General features: G+C 20.3%; 1 protein-coding gene across 1 annotated transcript in view; it reads right to left on the bottom strand.

The window, feature by feature from the left end:
• Positions 1-1,775: 1,775 nt before the first annotated feature.
• The window catches only part of Sol1 (CUB domain-containing protein Sol1), a 90,201-nt gene continuing 70,140 nt past the window's right edge, over positions 1,776-21,836 (bottom strand). Inside the window, exons 9-13 of the mRNA XM_011498908.1 lie at positions 13,914-14,100; positions 11,387-11,577; positions 6,142-6,349; positions 5,339-5,583; positions 1,776-1,831 (exon numbers count right to left, since the gene is read on the bottom strand). Coding sequence (XP_011497210.1) covers positions 1,776-1,831; positions 5,339-5,583; positions 6,142-6,349; positions 11,387-11,577; positions 13,914-14,100 — 887 coding nt within the window. The remainder of the gene's footprint in view (positions 1,832-5,338; positions 5,584-6,141; positions 6,350-11,386; positions 11,578-13,913; positions 14,101-21,836) is intronic.

Here is a 21,836-nt window from a genome sequence, read left to right as displayed (position 1 = left end):
ATATTACTAAGATTAATTAGTAGTATTCGAAACGATTCGGGATACTTTCACGTGACATAATATGCATGTTTTCATATAGAATTTATCAGATAATAGGTCATTTTTTAGATAATTATTTAAGTGAATGCTGAACACTTCTAAGGCCGGTGTTTGTGTAACTTTCATTTTAATAGTCTTCTCGCAATTTAGTATATAGATATTGTATATACGAGGCACGAATTTACATTCACAAAGAGTATCATAAAAATTATGAAGCAAAAATAAAACTTATCTTGGATATTTTCATAAATTTAATTTTCGTATGTAGTAAGGAATATTTTTCTATAATTGAAATGATAAACAATGCGCTTAATTATATATTATCTATAAGTATAATTTTAATTAAGGATCGAAATGTTAGAATTATTGTTAATTATTTGCATTGAAATATTATTTGATTGAAAAATGTTAAGAATGCTGTATTGTATTATATAATATATTATATTTTTGTAAATTATATTTCCTACTTTATAACTGTATTTCGATTAATCATATTCAGCTAAATCTAATTTAAGAATAAAAATATAGTTTTTCTATTCAATAAATTTTTAAAAACCGTATATGGATTGATAATTACATGAAATAGTTTGTAATTACTCTTAATACGATTTATTAGAAAAAAGTACCTTAAATTAAGCATGCTCACAGATAATATTTGATTAAATAGTGTTGATATTGTTTTAAAAATTTGTATTTTATCAAAAACTGGAATTTATTATAATTGTATTAAAACTCTTAATCATCTAGTGATTGACATTTTATACTGATAAAAAGAAATCAGTATTAATAATTTTTAAGATATTTGTTAATATTTAATAATTGTTTATAAATATAATTAATAGAATTTATACAAATTTCAATATATATTGATAGATAGTAATAACATGGAAATGCATAAAATATTAAGTATAAACAATATTTTTTAAAGAATTTTATTAATATTTTAATATAATTATATATTCCAATAATTATAATTGAATGTTATAATTATCAATAAGTAATAATTTAATTGAATCAGCTATAATAATTCAAAAAATTCATGTTTTTTTATGAACGAAATAAAACACAATTTATATAAATAATAATTATAGAATTGACCGAGAATGCCGATTTGTTTGATGAATATAAATATTCATTATATATAGCTTATAAAGATTAAACAATAATTATTAAATAACTATTGATAAATACAAATTTCGTAATTTCTATTGAAAAATGTACGTATATAAATATATAAATATATAAATACCACATAAAATCACTTCATACTATCGTAATTATACGTCATTGCATTAAAAAAAATGTGTATCATACGGTGTTTTTAATACAACATCTGGAATTTGAACGCAAAATCAATCGTTAATCTTATAACAAAACAAAAATTATTTAAAACAACTGCAGTTGTTAATCTTTCAAATTTTCAATGTGAAAAAAAAAGGAATGACTTTAGGAAAAATCTTATTTTTTATATTCTCTATTGTATATGCATTTACATACATACACATATACACATCACATTAGAATTTAATGTGTATGTATATATGACACAGTGTTTTTGAATTGACGTCTATTAATGCATACAAAAACAATTCTTTGTGGTCTACTTAGTTGGTTTATCTTTTTTTAAAGATATATGAAGAGGTAGGGAGTTGATGTGTTAAGAAAGTCGTTCAAATTGCGGAATATCATTTTTCTGCGTCTTTACCATTGTGGTTTTAGTTTTTATCATGTTTTGATCAGCCGCAAGCCAAGTTGACCAGGACAGGCGCAAATATCAATGCCAATGAATAACCTGCAACATAATTAATTCTGAATAAAATGCTGGAATGATAAGTAAAAGTTATGGGTGATATAGTGAAAGCAAAAATTAACAATAATTAGTGAAAGCAAAACCTTGTATAAAAAAAAATGAACAAAGTCCTTTTGATCCTTTTGGGCCTTTTGATAATTTTTACTCTGATATGTTTAAGTCTACTTCTATTATCAAAAACAATGAAGTTTTATATCATTTAGGTTTCATTTATTATATTACTCATACAAAGATTTTCTATTCTTATTCAAGGAAACATACGGTTATAAAAGTAATAAAATGAATTAAACGTAAAAAAGACCGTTTTTAATTATAAAAAATTTGTTTTATTTTTATTTTGAATTGTTGTAGTTTGTACAAATTCAATTCGATATTAATTTATTCAATATTTATATAAAAATAAATATATATAATTATTACAAATATAATATCAAGTGTAATGATAAATTTTAATTGTTTTTTAAGCGGTTCTTGTCGGAATTTTACATTATTTTGATCGAATAAATTTGTTTTATCATAATATACAATATGAGATTATATATATATATATATATATATATATATATATATATATATATATCATATTGCAATATTATACTCAATATTTTCGCATACGAAGTTAAAATATGTTGTTTAATGATCCATTAAAAAATGTAATCATTGATAGTTCAAATATTAATTATTTTTAATTCACTAATTATTTAAATAATAAATTTAATTAGTATAATAGTTAAAAATAGTTTGATTAAAAGTAGTATAATTTTTATTCAATATGTATGGATTTTATATTCGTAATGTTAAGAATAATTAGCTTGTATAGATTTTTAGTTATTTTTCATTAAATGATATAATATAGAATCTAAATTTATTAATATCTGATGAAGAAATATAAACGATTACTACTTTTTACTGTAATCTACTTAGCATCTGATCAATATTATCTGGATGTAATTATTCAGCATTAATACTGAAGGGTTACGAAATAACTGTATATTATGTTTTTTTTTTTAATATTAGGGGTAATTTTATCATTTATGAATTTTAATTAACAGACACAGGAAATAAGGTATGAAATTTTCAAAACATTTCTCTACATGAGCAAAACATTTTGTTCATTGTAAATATAATTTTTATTATTTTAACAATCTTGTTAAGATATGTTGTACCATCAAGTTAAAACTTTTTCAGTTTCCGAAAATTATATTACAAACAAACTAGAATAAACAATATAAAGAATTTTATTATGTTGATGCAACTCATTCTTTAAACTTATTTCATTTCTTAAGGAATGAATTTAATATAATCAAATTTTAATATTATTATTTACAGGGATTATAAATTATCTATAATTTAATAATCACTGATTTGATTATAAATGTTTTAATTATGTAGTTATAACTATATTATAATATTATAATCTACAGTTTTGATTAATGTAGATTGATAAAACTGAATTTCTTACTGACTGTACTGTATGTTTCTGATTTTTTTGCAATTGTTAAACTATAAACATTTTTTAACAAATACTGAAATGAATTGTAAAACGTGAAAATTTATTTATATTTAAATAAGTTGTTCATAAAATTGAAATAGCAAAAAGTATATGGCCTAAATATGACAAAAATACATTAAAAATTATTAAATAATCTTTTAGATATGAATGTAAAAAATATTGATTCATTTTTGGTTAATCATAAAGTGTCTTATTTTTATTTTCCACGATTAATAAACATTTTTTTTTAATTTTATTTTTCCTTATTTTCATACGATATCTCGGAAAAGAAAATCGAAATAGAATATAGAACAAATTCAAATTGTAAGAAGGAGAAATGTAATATTTTTTATTAATAATAAGTGAGGATTGTTGAAGTTAAAAAAAATATATATATGCATAAATTAATGGAAAATTAAAGAAATATTGGGAAATCAATTGAAAAAGTCGAGAATATTAACAAAAAATCATAATTAAAAATTTGAAGTGTTCTTTAAGATATATTCGGTTTATTTAAAGCTTTTAACTAATCATTATTTATTAAATTTTTAATTTAACATTAGACGCGAAAAGAACATTATCATAGCTTTGTATTGTAACTATTTCAATTAAAAAATAATAAGAAATTGAATAAAAAATATAAAACTTATTAAAGTTTAAATTTCTGTATTATTTACTGAAAATAATAATTTTAATCAGTTTCTTTATATGTGTATCACACATTTGATCTTATATTACGTGTAGTATATAAATTATCAAATTCTTTCAAAGCAATTAATTATAATATATTCAACGTAAAAGGTGATTATATAATAAATTTAATATTATAAAAAATTCAAATATAACTATTGTAAGATTTCTTTTTCATCTTTTTCTCATTTTTTAAGATCTAGAAATTTATATTTTTAACAATAAACTATTTAAGCTCAGATATATTCTTCACAAAAATATTTATTCAATATCATAAAATTCTTGAATAAGAAATAACTAAAAATTTTTGTTAAGAGTTTCATTAAATTTTCTTTATAATTTTTTTCCTACAAATTATTCCATGATACTTTTTCAATCACACCTTAATTTCTTTTAAATAATTTTTATTTCAGTGGATTTGTTTATATATATTTTTATTAGGTAAATATGATTGTACTTAAACAAATTTTTCAATTTACATTATAATTTTTGTATTACACAAAATACTTAGAATATTATAGGACTGGGAGTGTTTGCCAACATTGGCAAGTTGGCTATGTTTACAAAATGCAACTAGAAGATTATCGTGTTCGAGTTAATTAAGTTATATGTCTGCAGTTCAATGAAGGTCAATTAATTGGTATAAAGAACAAATTATAAATATTAAAAACAAACGAACAAATAAAAAACATAAATAGGTCATCGAAAACTGAAGGATCAAATTTAATGGTGGCTAAGGAGAATTTTTGAAAAAAATTTTTAAAGTCAATGAAGGCTGCTAATTATATGTTTTACTGTAATATAAGTGGGATTTAACTTGATTTTATTTATCCGTAACATTCATTTTAGATATTTGCTGAATGTTACTTAGATAGAAAATAAATTTTATTAATCAATTTTATTTAAAAATGATTTTACTATTTATACTAAATAGAATACACACAAAATGTAAATAATGTATAATAAGCATTTATATATCATTCATTCAATTACAAAACTATGTGCAGATATATTAAATTTTTTTTATTTACTTTGTTCGTATTTTTTTTAATTGTATTATTTTTATATAATAATAAAATTTTCTTAAACATACTATAATTAAGACAATAATTATAACAATACAAATGTTAATTGTAAAAAATTTTTTGTTAGTTGACTGGAATATTTATTATTATGTCTTATTAAAAAAATAATAATATCTTATTTATATTTTGTATTCTATATATTTTAATTAATCACAGTATTTATATAATGAAATTTTGTATGCAATGTATTCACAATGTTTAGATTAATTATAATAAGCTTACAATAATCTGATGCGGCACTTAATGGAATTTTAACAGTTTTGTTTTCTTCTTCATTGATGAAAATATAACTGGCATTGAAACCTGTACCGTCTAAGCGATCATTGCTTTTAAAGGTCAGGCGGAAGAAAGAGCGATCAGATTCGACATCAAATGCCTGCAGTTGGCCACAGTGTCGTGAGTATTTCCGGTCTCTGGACAGGTAATTTGAAAAATCTACGAAATCACTCGCTGATACAGCATCACAACTATAAAAACGAAATAGTAATTCTAGTTTCTCTAATATTAAACTATTTTCAGTTTTATTAATTCAAAATCTTACGATGTATAATTTAACATCAGTACAAAAATTAATTCACTACAACAAGTTTCGCAAGGAAATAATGAATAAGTAGAAACTATAAGCTACATTTTTTGGTTTAAAATTGGAAAATATGCGTGTATTCAAATTTGGACTATATTAAATTAAATTAAATTATTTTTTTTTACTTTAATTTTTTACTTTAACATTTTTAATTTATTATTATGGTACTTTCTGTTGTACATTTATGTTTAGCATCATAACCAGTAAATATTAACATTAAATTAGACAATAATTTTCATTTTCTAATGAAATATTAGAATTTTTTTATTAAAAATCTAGTTTTATACAAAAATATATTATTCAAAGCATATTATTAATATATAAAATGTATAACAGTTATAAATTAAGTGAAAAACTTAAATATATACATTTTATCCATAAAATAATATTTGATGATATTATTTTATTTATGCATGTAAATAGCTTAATGATGGAAACATACGGTAGAACACCTTCCACGTCAAAGTAATTAAAATGAAGACGAACTCGTTCTTTGGGTTGTCCATTAAAGAAATAATGGCATTCGGTATCACGTGGATAAAATCCTGGATAATTAGGTGATACAAAGGTTCCATTAACTGTCTCATTGCTGTTAAATACGAAGGCACAGGGATACGATGGCTCCTGCTTGCCCGTTGTAATACCAAAATCTTGAAAAAAAAAAAAAAATTTTATAACATATAAATTATGTAACAGTAATATATTAATGATAAATTTTAATTATTTCATGTGTGATCTTAAGATTATTAATGAATCCAGTATTTTGATTATTTTAATATAAAATAAAATATATAGCAATATAATAAAAATATTAGCATTATATATATTTAATAATTAAATAAAAATATATAATTAAAACATTCTTAATAAAATCTATTTTATTATAAACATTCTTTATAATTATTATATTTTGAAAATGGATTAAAATATTAAAATTCATTAATATTTAATATCAAACAACATTCGTGATTTTTATTTGCACTGTACAAATTACTTTCTATACTCTACTAACAATTTTTAAAGTGCGGATACTGTAAGATAATACATAATTAATATATCATGATTAATAAAATAAAAGGTAATATAATAATAGGATTATTAATAAAAAAAAAGGTGATAAATTTACTTATTTGTATTCGATACAATATAAAAAATGAGATATAACTAACAAATGGATGAAATTCTAGAATTATTATTAAATTTTGTAAAATAAAGACGACATTAAATATTAAAATATACGTTTAAAATTTAGTTAGGCTCTTACAAACTTTAAAATTATGCAAAAGTCGTATGATTTCAAAGATATGTTTATCATGGATAATTTTAGTAATAAATAATAGTAAATTAAAATAATTCTGAAGAATAAATAGAATTTCAATTCTAAAGTTAAGAGATAATATTGTTTCCTATTTTAATGTTCAGTTAGTATTCCATCTTGGCTCTAGTATAAATTTTTACTTATTCTGGTTTCATAATTGACTTAATGTATATTATGTAATGCATCTCTGTATACACTCATCATTATATGATTGTCGACCACTCTAACACAATTATAGGATTCAAAATTTATATATATATATATATATATATATATATATATATATATATATATATATATGCTAAAAGAGATACTAAGATATGTGCTTAGGTGCAACAAATATTTATTCAGGTACTTTAAATAACTAATTACTATGTTTTTATATTAAATAATTTTATATGAATTTATAAGAATTTCTATATAAATTTATCATTATAAATAAATTCATATTTATCTCATTATATTGTATGTGACATTCAAATTATCGATAGCGTTTTTATATAATTTTTATATAAATTATTAGAAATGTAAGTTGAGTACAAATAATTACATACAATTATAGTTAAATGGGGGAGGTAGAATCTGATCATCTCTTTAATTATCTTTTTTCTCATTATTGTTTGAACTGTCATTGAATGATTTATCGTAGTCTGTGGTTTTTCATGGAGAGTGAAAAATAAATAGAGAAATGGAGTATAGTCGAGTAAGGCGGAGAAAAACTAAAGAAAAAGCTATATAAAATAAAATTAAAATAAATATATAATGCATAAATATAGATAAAGAAAAAAAAACAAAGGCATTGAACAAGATAGAGACGCAAGATTGAGAGAAATATGATTTTTATACTGTGAATATTTATATACATAGTTCTTTTCGCTTTGCACAAATTTTTTTAACCTAATTTTCATATTATAAATTTTTGCATTTGCATTCAATTATTATTTAAAAGTATCGTTTATTGAAAAAAAAGATGTTTTTTTGTTAAAATACCATTTATTTTTATTTTAAATATATTATAGTTATTTTGTTATTTTACGTTATCATTAATATTCAAATTATTACACGTTATTAATAAATAATTATATATACAATCAAGAATACAATTGTAACAAAAAATATCATATCGAAGTAATTAATTTATAAATGCACAAAATATTAAGCAATACAGGACACCTTGAAAATTGAATGTTAATAATACTGGAAGCAATAATTTTTTAATTTTATTTACATCATTATATATTTTTTATGATTATAATACGATTTTATATAAAATAATATAATTAGTTTATTAAAAATTCAATGTAATATCTTTTGATGATTATGATTATTGATAATAATTGCAGCTATAAAGACGATATGCTTTTTGCTTACAGTACAAAATTTTTATACTGTTCAGACATATACAGTTACTTACAAAATACTATTTTGCAACGTCACATCCAACCGTATATAATGGGCGAATTGGATTTTGATAGTAAAATAGCAAAGTAAACACAAAAATAATTTTAATCTACTAATAAAATAATATATAAGTATTATATAATTGCAGGAGGTGAAAGAATGAAAGCGAGTTTTATTGAATCCATAAAATTTATAGTTTTCATGAAAACTTCAGTAATACCTAAGATTTAAAGAACGTTGAATATAAATATGTGTAGATAATGTTAAGCGTATAAAAATTTGTTAATTTTGCTTGAACTTCCTAAAATAAACGTAAAATAAACAATTTTTTTATATTATGAATGTTGCGTATTTATATAGACGTAAATAAACAATGAATAAAAATAGTTCATGTTCGAAAATGCACAATTTCATTATGTTGTATTTAATATAAATTAATGAAGAAATTTGATGTTTATTGCTGTAGATATTTAAAACTAATTACATGATCTATGAATACAGTTTAATTAAAATTATTTAAATTCATTACCTTTAGTTCATATTATAAAAAATATTGCTGTGAAAATAATGCTTTTTACGTCTTCTAATTATTATATACAATATGAAATTATTATCCTATGTTAACAAAATATAGGATAAATTAGGCAACACAATGAAACTAATACAAATATAAAAAACACTTTACAAAATAATATTTTTAATTTAAAAAAAGATATTATGTTTTATATAACATTATAAAAAACATTTGATATTTATCAGAATAGAATTTTTTTTTAAATGCTTACGTATTTTTTTTTTATTTTTTAATATAATAGTAAATATAAAATAAAAATTTCTTGTTTTATAAAATCATAATTTTTCATGTATATATTTAATATATACTACATTTTTTCCACAATTATATATATATAGATATATATTAAAAATTGAAATGCGATTAATATTAGAAATACAATACAAAAAAATATATAAAATTTGTAATGGTATTTAATTTAATATTATATATGATTTTACTTCAAGATAATGAAAATAAGGATTGCTAAAGAGAGATTACATAAATGAAAATTCACAATCTTTTATGATCTACACGAATATATTAAGCTTAGCTTTAATATAAAGCTTGGCTTATTTAATGAATGAAAAATTATTCCTTCTATCAATGAAGGAAATAAATAGATAAAGAATTTTACTTTTTATATTTAATACGCAGAGATAATCTTTTAACGGAAATGTCATTTTTCTCAATTTAGTTATTGAACAAAACAAATTGTATACTATTAAATTAAAGTATTAGGAAATGATCGTTAAAAAATATTTATTCAACGAAAAGAAAATTTTTTTTTGATATTATATATATTTAGTTATATTTTGCTAAGTTTATTCATTAGTATGATTATATTCAATACTTAATAAAAAATACTTAAGAAATATGGCTCTACTATACAATGAGCGTGTCAGTTTCAGATTTAAAAAATGATCTAAATTTCAGATGAAATATTGAAAATAAAATTTTATTAGAAATTATTGAAATCTATTTCTAAATATTTTTTATTTATTAGTCTATTATTTATGAAATTAACAAATAATTTACAATTAGTTTTTTGTTTAAATGTTTTTCTTAATTATAGCTATATATAATAAATACCTATAAAATTATTGATTAAAATATATGTAAGAAATATAGGAAAAAATTATAAACAAAACAAAATAATTTATGAATATAATAAATTTATAGTTTTATATTTAAATTTTTATAATAAATAAGGTGAAAATTTGTTAAATAATTAAAATCTATAATAATTTTAATGTATAACTACATATGATTTTTTTACCTTTAAAATTATTTATTTTTATTAGAAGACTAACTTGATAATTTTTAGTTTAAAAAATTCGAAATTTATTAGGGGTTACTCGTACCAGCGCGATAAACATCGTCTACATGGGTTTTATATTATAATACTAAAAATAATCCAGAAACATGAAAAAGAAAGGAGGATATAAGATCAAAGAAAGTTTGATTAGAATTGAGTTGAGCTCCATAGGAAGATGGAAAAAAGATGAAAAAACACCCTATGCATATTGTTTTCTTGAATTTGAAAAATTATGAAAAATTAAGGCAAATTATCGAATCGGAAATAATATACTTGATGATAAAGATTTTTTATGCTCAAAATAATATGTAATTATAATTCTTGTTTATATATATTCTTAACTAAATAGGTACTTAACACCATTCGTAAAAGTAATGTACTTATTATTTTGGATGAATTTGCTAAAAATTTATTTTAGATAAAAAATATTGCTAGTAATTGATTCATAATTACAATAAATTAACAAAATTGTAACTTATTTATATGTGTACCGTTGATAGACAAGTTTAGGATTAAATAAATATAAACATTGTAAATCTACTTGTATATATTTTTATAATCTATTTACTTTACTAATTTTATACCAAATAAATGCATTATTTATATATTTGTTAAAAAATATTATAATGTCTTTTTCTTGTTCACTTTTCAAATATATTGGCTGATTCTCGATTTAAAAGTTTTGGATTTTAAAGCTACTATTCATAAACAATAACTAAAGTTTAAATATAAAATCAACTAACATACTCAAATGCTTTAAAAATTTTAAATAAAAACGATAATTGATGAATTCTTATAAATATTATCTATATAATATTAAGAATTAGTATTTTTTAATAATATAAATAGTTCGAATATTGTATGTGCACTTTCGAAATTAAACATATTAGTACTTCAACACCATTTATCCTGATGATCCGATACTTGCAACCTTTACAGAAATATACATTATATTTAATTGTATAATAGTTACTGAATTTAAGAAAGATATCTATAGAATAATTATGAATATCTTATAATTACCATAAGTAAGTTTTAAAAATAATAATGACATCATGGACGTTTTTCCAATTAACCGAATACATGTTTACACTTACTTTCTGTGAAGAAGTAAGTTGCCTTAAATCCGCGAATATGTCGAGATGAGGTGAGTCCACGGAATTCAAGAAGCAGACGTGGTCCATTACTCATTAATGGTCTTGGCTGCGTTTCACCACAAAAAGACTCTATCTTCTCCATTTTACCATCAATCAAGACATAGACCATTAGCGAATCCGTAGATTCGCACCTGTGAATTTTCAATAAAATGAAAATGAAAATATCATTTTTACGTATGATTACAACTAATAAATTTGAAAAAAAGGTACAGAATTTTTACGAAACTTATCCTTTCTTTTGATTTAGAAAAATTGTAATTAATAAATAATTTCAATATTTTTTTGAGATTTTTTTACTTAATTGTTAGCATCTTTTACTATTTTATAATATCCTAAATAGTAATATTATAATTTTAATATAAAATTTTGTTTTAATATTTTCCTTTAAGTATATAGTAATTATTTAAAAGTAAAATATTATCATTAACAATATTGTGAAACAATATCTTATTAATTAATTTTTTTTTTTTATTAAATTTAAATCTTACCATTCTTATAAAATATTATTACAATAATATTATAGCAAACTTTTAATGAAATAAAAAAATTTGTAAACAAATTATAAATTTGCATAGAAGCAACATATTTGTTTATATAAAAAAAACTTTTTAAAACAGGAAAACTTGAATTAAGTTCAAATTTATTTAATAAGTTAGTAAATTATATTTTACTGTTATTTAATCAGTTAAATATTCTGTATAACAATAAATTAATTTCTCTATTAAATTTGTATATACAAAAATATAAATAAATAATTAAGAATAGAGTTTTTTAAATTATTATCCTAATGAATTATTGCCTAAATATATTAGAATTAATTAGTTGTGTATATATATATATATATATATATATATATATATAAAGACAGAAATACTGTGAAAGAATGATAGAATATTTTTTATATTGTAATAATACATAATAAGTATATCAGCAGAATTTAAAAATATTTTTTTTATTCATCGTATATACAATAAATACTAAAAATAAAACATATTTAATTACATATCTATATATCAATGAATATTAACTAATCATAGACTAATAGATAGATAAATAAATAAATAAATAGATATATATATATATATATATAAAAATAGAAGGAAGAGAGAAAGAGAGAGAGAGAGAGAGAGAGTTTTGTACGTATTGCAATAAGTTATTAGAATGGAATCATTGAATATATCGAATACAATAAAAGGAACGCAAGTTCAAACTTAATTTGAACTTGCCAATATATAGATTGCAACATAGTATTACAGGAGTCAACGATATAATTAATAATTAAGTGCGCAAGTGCAATGTGCGATGGTTTAAATTTTCTGAGTACTATGATAAAATTTACTTTCAAAGTACAATTCGTATTTTATCGAATACAACACCAACAGTTTACTGTTAATGATAACAGGCATTATTTGTTATTTTATAATGTGCATATAGTTGTAAACTTTATATATTGTACGAAATTAGTTATTTTAGTTAAGAGACGAGCAATGTTTCTAGTCAGTCTTTTATATAAGAAACTATAAATTTAGTCATTAATATAATGCCGATTATAAAGAATAATTTATTTGATGATGAAATTCATTGAATCCTTAACTAGAAATAATATTAATGAATATTAAATGAAGTAAATTGATTATTAAAAAAAAATCAATCGCTTCTACTTTTCATATGAAGCATATAACATTTATATGAAATTAATATTAATAATATTAAAAGTAATAAAATGGATATAACATTTTTTTTTTTAAAGATTTATATCGTGTACTTTTCATTTTATTTATTTACCTATTAAAATATTATGTAATGATACAAAAATCAATCGTCTTCAATTTTTTCAAAATCATATAGAGTTACATGGTAATTTAAAATGAATTAAAAAATAATTTTATCACTGACATGACGATTGCTAATAGAATATCAATTCAATCTGAATATACTAGATATTTCGAAAATTTTATCGATGAGTATATTACATGATATATATAAAAACACAAATATATTCAAACGATGATATATTTAATAAATTATTTTAAATGTAATTGAATTTAATTTTAATTATAACTAAATTTGATTGTAAGATATAAATAAAGGATAAAAAATATAAAAAATCTGTTTCTAAATATTGTATTTTAAAGCTACGTTTAATAATTGTAATGATTATAAAAAAATGTATTTTTGTCAAATATCATCACCATATTAAATATCTTGTAATTTTAATATAATTTATAATTTTACTTTATAATTATTTTACAAGCAATTATATTTTATTTGAATTAAGTAATTCTTAGTGATAAATTCTTTGACATTTTTATTAATTTAGCTAACTATTTTATTTAGCCTAATAAGATTTAAGAAAGACATATTGTAAAGAAATACAAGCGCACACGACAATTTTAATAAGAATTCATTCATTCAATTCTTATGAACATTTCTTATTTATATTTTCATTTATAGTCATTATACATACTTTTTTGAATCCTCGTGCGACCGATAGACATCGAAATCTTGAAATGTTATTTGAATTCTTTCCTTTCCTCTACCTTGAAAATCATATCTACATCTAGTCCTTGCTGGATACGCATTCGGATAGTTGGGGGAAGTAACTATTCCTGTTTTCGTCGTGTCACTGTTAAATATTATATCACAGGACGATGCTGCAAATAGAAAACATTTAAATGTAGAGTCATAATAAATTATTTATAATATATAATTAATATATAAACGACAATTATTCGGTTATAACAAATTTTCTATAAAAATGAAATAATAGTTTTAATGATTAGTTTAATTTTTTTAGTAATAATTTTTTTATTATATTAATACACTCTATTAAAAGCAATAATTATTTACATGTAATATATTACGCAAGTCAGGCATTATTCAAACTAGTTACGTAGTCTTTCTCATGCTTATCGATATTTGGATAAGTATTTTATAAGAAATTGCTAAAAGGCTGAAATAATTTGAAATTATTAAATTAATCAAGTATTTGATATTAAAATTTTTTTAATAATATATATTTTTAGAGGATTTTATTGGTTTGAGGGATTTGAACATTAATAACATTAATGCGCAATTATTGTTTTGTTTAAGCCTATTATGTAGATTAAATATTAGAAAAATTTATGTTTACTGATATAGTCCAAATTAAAAATGCTTCGAAAATTATGATATTAAAATGATAAAATAATAGATAAATTTGCTACACTCATTAACAGGAGTAAAAATTTGCTTATATGATATGATAAATGATAAATTATAAATAATAAATGATTATATAATAAATGATATGTTAATGATTATTTATGTATTTTTAATTTATTATTAAAAAATATCTTCTCCAATGTAATGTAATCTAATATTTAGTTTTTTCAGTTAAACATTTTTACTGCAATTACATATTAAATAATTATAAAGATATATACAATGAAATATTCAATTTTATAAATTAAAATCAATTCTTCATTCATAAATGGCAGTTTTTAGAAATGATTTTCTTTTATGAGAATTTAATACTGGATATTAAAGCCTAATTAATCTAACCTCTTTAACATCAAAATGAATTTATTAATTGACAGTATCATTAGCCTGTCAGTTTACTCGTTCTTCAAAAGCAAAAACACTAAAATTTATACGTCAACCAAATTATAAATTTATTCTATTATTCTATCCTTTCTATTTTATAAATTTATTTTGATAAGATAATACAGATTCTCAACGGTACATATCAGTGTAATACCTAACAAACTTCATTTGGGATTTTATGAATGCCAATTAAAAAGTCTTCGTATTATTTCTTATTTAATGTATGCATACACGATATTAATATATATATATATATATATATATATATGAATGTATGTATGTATATGTGCGCATGTGTGTGTATAATAGGAAACAGCTACTAGAAAAAAATATTAAAGGTAAATTTTCTAACTACAATATTTGTGTAAATAATTTTTTTAATAAAAATTGCTTAATTTGTAAAAAAGAAATATATTTTTTACTGTCTAAATTTTAGAACACTGAAATTTTTCAGTCTTTTCAAATTAAAAAATCTAATCATTTTTTACTTCTGAATTCGTCATTATTACATCTGATTATTAAAAGTAATATAGTAACATAAATAATTCAAGAAAAATATTTAATAGTACGAACAATTTTGAAATAAAATATGAAAAAAATAACTTACAATCATAAAACAAATAGCTTGAGAGATAATATTTTTTATTTCACACATTGATATAATTTGTAAACATGTATTCAATAATGTACATAATTAGAAGTGGTAAAATTTGTAAACATTTAATTTAAATCTATAAGTATTACTTAATATTAATATATGTAATAATGGTATCTTATATTAATACAATAAAATAAGATTATATAAATTAATTTTATCAGGAATATTATAAGGCAGTCATAATTAATAATATTTTAATAATATATTTATTGTATTTTACAGTGATAAACTATTTGCATCTAATATATCTATTAAATAAATTTACTACTTTTTTTCTGAGTACTATTAGTAAAAGAAACAAATAAGAATCACTATTATTGGAATTTATCTCTGTACATATATTTAAGTATATAAATTTATTAGTATAATTCTGTATCAATTACCTAATTATAATTCCTGAAACAAGTCAATTAATACCGTAACGTCATAAAATTTGTATTTTAAAAAATTTTAAAAACTCGCTAATTAAAAAGATAAAGATGTGTAACAAAATTTTTATAAAAATAGTATATATTATAAATAAAAATTATATATTTTGAATCAATAATTTATTACATTTGATAACATTGTTATATTGACATCAATAATCAGTAACAATGATAATGTTAATAATTGTTATAGTTAATAATTGAACTAAATAATTAACCTAATTATATTCTCTATCAACATTTCATAAAAATAGATAGTAAAATTTAAACTAAATATTTAAATTTCATAAATTTAAAAAAATATGGGTATCGAAGTAAGTTTATGAAAACTATCCTAATGAAGGAAGTTATGTTAAGAAGATGTTTGTTGTAACAAAAAAATTGTTACAATACATGAAATGTTGACAAGTGAAGGTTAAAAAATCTCTAAATTAAACAATTCTTACATTATTTAAATGATCTATAAATTAGTTATGTATATACAAACATTTAAGTTCATTTATAAATTATTTGAAATCCATTATTTTATACGTTTTATTTTATAATAATTACTTTTTATGTTGTATTACAATATATTTTTTGTATATAATATAGTCCAAAATGCTGAATTTTAAAAGATGTACTTGATTGCTTTTGTTAAGTGAAAGTTTTAATCACTGTCGCTATTTTCGTTATGTTCGAGTTTTAAAGTTTTATAAAAAGGTTAAAATATTATTAATAATATGAAATTTTTTCAAATATAAGTATATCGCATGAGTTTTTCATAAATATTTTTAAAATATTATAAGTTTAATTTAAATGTAATATGATAATTATAATATGGTAACCAAAAAAATTTACTGTACGTTGTAAAAAAGACTATATTTTGTTTCAAAATTATTTCAACTAAATATGTTAAATACGTAGAATTTTTTATTTATACATATATCACTTATGAAATATTTTCAGAAATAAAATGTAATTTAAATGCCCTTATAAATCTATACTTTCAATACAGTTTTGTTCATTTTTCATCCTTTATATACATATATTTTTAGATACAGGTCGCTACGAGCTCGATAGGGAGCCTAGAAGAGGTAGGGATCAGAGGAAGTTACAAGTTGAAGAAAATATCTACCTTCAAAGCAACAGGATCCACAACAGCAATGCTTCAACGAAATTGTTTAAGGTAGCTACTATAAATGAAATTATAATACTAAATTGTCTTTTTATAATTAGAATAGTTTTATGATTTTTTCTAGATTTTCCAATTTGTGTTAGAAATCTGTTTAAATACGATATTGTTACACTGTACTATCATATATGATGTCAATTAAAAAATTGTTAATTATTTATATAAAATATCACTTAATACAATGGATTTGCTATTGTTTCTATTCAGTAGATTAAGTAACGTATTATTATATACAAATAACTATGTATATTTTAATAGATTTAAATAAAGTATTATATTTGTAAAGAGCATCTTGTACTACATACCTAGTTATTTTAGTTTTTTATAAGAATCATGTTGTACAAAATTTGATAATAATTAATAATTAGATATATCTAGGTAACTATATAATAGGAATAATATATTTAAACAACTTTAAAATGAAAATTTATATTTTACTTAAGGTAAAGAATTTTAAATATAAAAAAGATAAAAAAATAATAAAATTTCTTTTTTTTACAGTGAAACCAACTTTAAATTGATTGTTTTAGTAACATTTATATGCAAAATTTAAACTAAAAAATAGCACGAACAAAAATAATTAATATAAACTTTAATCTTGGTGTATGGTAGTAGTACAATTATAGTACAATTATACATACAATTTTTTGGACTTGTAAATACGATTTTAAATCACTGAATTTGATATGAATATTTATCTATGAATTTAAATCATTTTGAAGAGATAATTTCATATTCCGATATACAATGTTTCTTTAAAATATTTAATTATTTAATTGTACTACATTTAATTATATTATATTAATATAGATATATACTATATTATTATTTATCATACGTTATTAGTATTTATTATATTATATTTATTATATAAAAATGTGTATATATTATAATACAATTATCTTTAATATTTTAGAATAAATTATTATATACCTCATTTATTAATTGTACCGACAAAATCATAAATATATATATGTCATAAATTTTGTTTAAAATAATTATTTATAGCGGATATCGTTAAAACATCAATTATGTCTTTCAAATTCAAGTAATTAGTTGAATTGATTAATGATTTATGTATTAAATTTTATTTCATTTGAATTGATATTATATTAATTATGCTTGCTCTACTACTAAGCTACAGCCAATTCATAGAATATAGCTTTATCTTTTCATACTGAATTTTTAAATATGTTTATTATAATATTTTAACATAAAAATTTATGGCATATTTTAATTATACAATTGATACGAATTGAAAAAAATTTATAATACCAAAACATAATATTAATAAAAATGTAATTAAATTGTCATCATTTAAGGTTTAGTTAATTTGTTAATCACAATGTTTATTATTTAATTTATGTATTCATCTTCAACTGCTTAAAAATCTGGGGGCAAAAAAAGAAATCGTCTATATTAATAACATCTAAAGTGATTCAGTTGGAAATCCAAATATATTTGCCGTATGATCATTTGATTTGTTTACATCTAATACTCGTACTTTATGAAAAATTGTTATTATAAGGTATTTATTTTCTTTATTAAATTTTTGTTTCTTGATTGACACATTTTGTAAATAATTTATCTCATTTCGCAAAATGAAATAGAAAGATATTGAGGTGCGTGTGTGTGTGCGTGCGTGTTTGAGGGAGGGAGGGAGAGAGAGAGAGAGAGAGAGAGAGAGAGAGCGTGAGAGAGACAGAAACGATTTTGCGTATACTAACAAACGAAATCAGGATTGTACATCGAGTCAACTGGATATTTTTATATATAAACTTGCATACATATACATATTTAGCTACTATACATAATAAATGGTAGAAAATAGCGACCAAAGATAGTTGTAAAGAGGAAAGAAGGCAGAGAATTGTAGAAGCTTGAAAAGGATAATGGGGTAGAAACTCTTTAATGTAAATGGAAATTGGAACATTGAAAAGCTAACTAACTTCAAGTAGACGAGGTTATGATTTATCGGCTTCCGCATTCTCACCGAGAGGCACATTAATTTTCTTGAGGATGAATAAGTTTCAAACTAAAAAAACACCCGAAGAACTTACTATTTTTCTACTTGTTTTTTCATTTTAATATCTAATAGAAAGAAAATGATAAAATCTTTTTCTATTATTACACAAGTCATATAATTATTTATACACTTCTATAATTTGTTTAATAAAACAAGGGTTGAGTAGAACGTATAGTGGGGAAATGAATTCTTTAATTTCTTAAGTCTTGTGGTTTTTATTTTTGTTTGTTTTATAAGGAAAGCTTCATAAGTTCATACTTTGGATATTTCATGAAGAGTTCTAAAAGGACAAAAGGATATATTGCAAATAATTATTACAAATGAAGTAGTGGGCAAAGTTACATAGGAGCCTTCTAAAATGTTAATTAAATTTTCTCGATTTGAAAGAAAACAGTTGAGGGTAGTTGATATATTTATACAAATACTTTTCCTTGTGAAGTACGGAAGCTATTCAGAATTAGAAAAATATATTTTCTTCAAAATCAAATGTCTATTATAGTATTTATATAATTGAACACAAATAATTGTATGTTTTAATGAATGAAATAAATAATATTATTTCAGTTTATGGAGCGCGGTGTGCAGTCAGTTGTGGAGCGTATAATATAAATTAAAAAAATTATGTATCAAATGCGATTAAATATGTTGTAGATTTTGTAATTATCTAAATTAAAATAGTATTCGCTAGTAAACTGCTCTTTTATTACAAGATAATATATATATTTATTACTTATTTAATAAGTAAAAGATCATTATTACATACATTTATATATTATATATTAAATATTAAATTATATTAAATAAAAATAATATTTATCATGGAATATTTGGTGGAGTTTATTATGAGAGTGTAACAATTATTTATTTAATAAATCAAGATATAATTATATTATATATGTTATATAATTTATAGTATATTTTTTAAGGAATACATCATCTGGAAAAAATTTTTTTTGAAAAATTAATATCGATTTGTTTACGTTTGAAAATATTAAACAATATTATTGTAACTGCAGTAGCAATATGTTCTTAATATTTATCATAAATTATATAATTATATTTTTATTATACAAATTCAAAGTTATTGTAATGAAAATTTATAGTTTATCTAGATATTTATCACAATAATAGCCGATTAATAAAGAATTTCCCTGAAAACCATATAATTTATGTATTCGATAAATTTTTTAAACAACTTTGATTATTTTTTCTTATTTAAATTCTGAAGGTACGCTGTTATACAATTATGCGAAACTTGAATATATCTACAAACTCATTAAGTTGGTTATTAAATATGATATCTGAAATTGAATTAATAACCTAATATTTATATACGGTAACAAAAAAATTGTGCGAATTTATCAAAAGGTTGATCGCTTATTTATAATGAAGTCATACTTATTTCAGGTGTGAAATATCCAACGGTTTTTAAAAATAGGTATTATATTTTATACAAATTTAAATTAAGTTAATTTAAATATAAATAACTAATTATTAATAATTAAAAAAACACACGATTACCAATAAATTATTTGTTTTTGGTATTTCCAATAATTAATTAAATGTATGCGTAAATCAAAAATTAAAAAAAAAATGTTGCGGTTTTTCATTAAAAAATATTTTAATTACAGTAAATACAAAGAAAAACATAGATTATTTATATGAATTAAACAAAAACAGCAACGAAATAAAATTACATTTCCATAAAATTAAATAAAAATGGTATTCAATATTTAAATAGATTTTTCAGTAAAAAATGTTTATATTCTAAAATATATAAAAGGTTCACTGTATTGTAATTCAAATATCTAAATTTTGTCATTACCAGATATACGGAATATTAATTATGTATCATTTTTATTAAGTCTAATATTATTTATTATTTAAAAATTATTTAGATTTTAAAGTTTTTTATACAATGTCGATTATGTGAAGGATTGAAAATTTAAAAGAATGTATTTCTTAGTAAAATATTGTATTCAAATAATATTTATCTATTATTATAATTGACTATACTTTTTGGTTTATATTATATTTATAAATTATACATATTTAATTAATAATGACACAATTGTTATATCTATAACACAACAAATTTTTATAAAAGTATTAAGAAATATAAAAAATTTGAATATATAACAAATATATATAATGTAGAGTAGGCAGAATCGATATATTGTCATATGTATATATTCAATCATCACACTTTTTATTTTATATTTGATTGTATAAAATTTTATTAATCCTATAATAAATTGTATTATAATTATACAGTATTTTGTTCTAATATATATTGTGAAACTGTTCATAGAAAGAAACGATATTGTTAATTAGTCATTAGAAATATTTCAATCTCTTGCTACAGTAGTGCACCGTATGCGAAATTAAATTGAATGCGGTTTAAAGTAGTTGGATATATATAAATATATACATATATATAATGGCCATAATATTACATGATAGATTCTATCAACGTTCTTATACTAATAACTACCTTATAACGTTATTATTAGGGTTTA

Source organism: Ceratosolen solmsi, unplaced genomic scaffold, assembly GCF_000503995.2.
Source record: "Ceratosolen solmsi marchali unplaced genomic scaffold, CerSol_1.0 scaffold30, whole genome shotgun sequence".
NCBI classification, from domain to species: Eukaryota; Metazoa; Arthropoda; class Insecta; order Hymenoptera; family Agaonidae; genus Ceratosolen; species Ceratosolen solmsi.
This window is presented reverse-complemented; position numbering and strand designations above follow the sequence as displayed.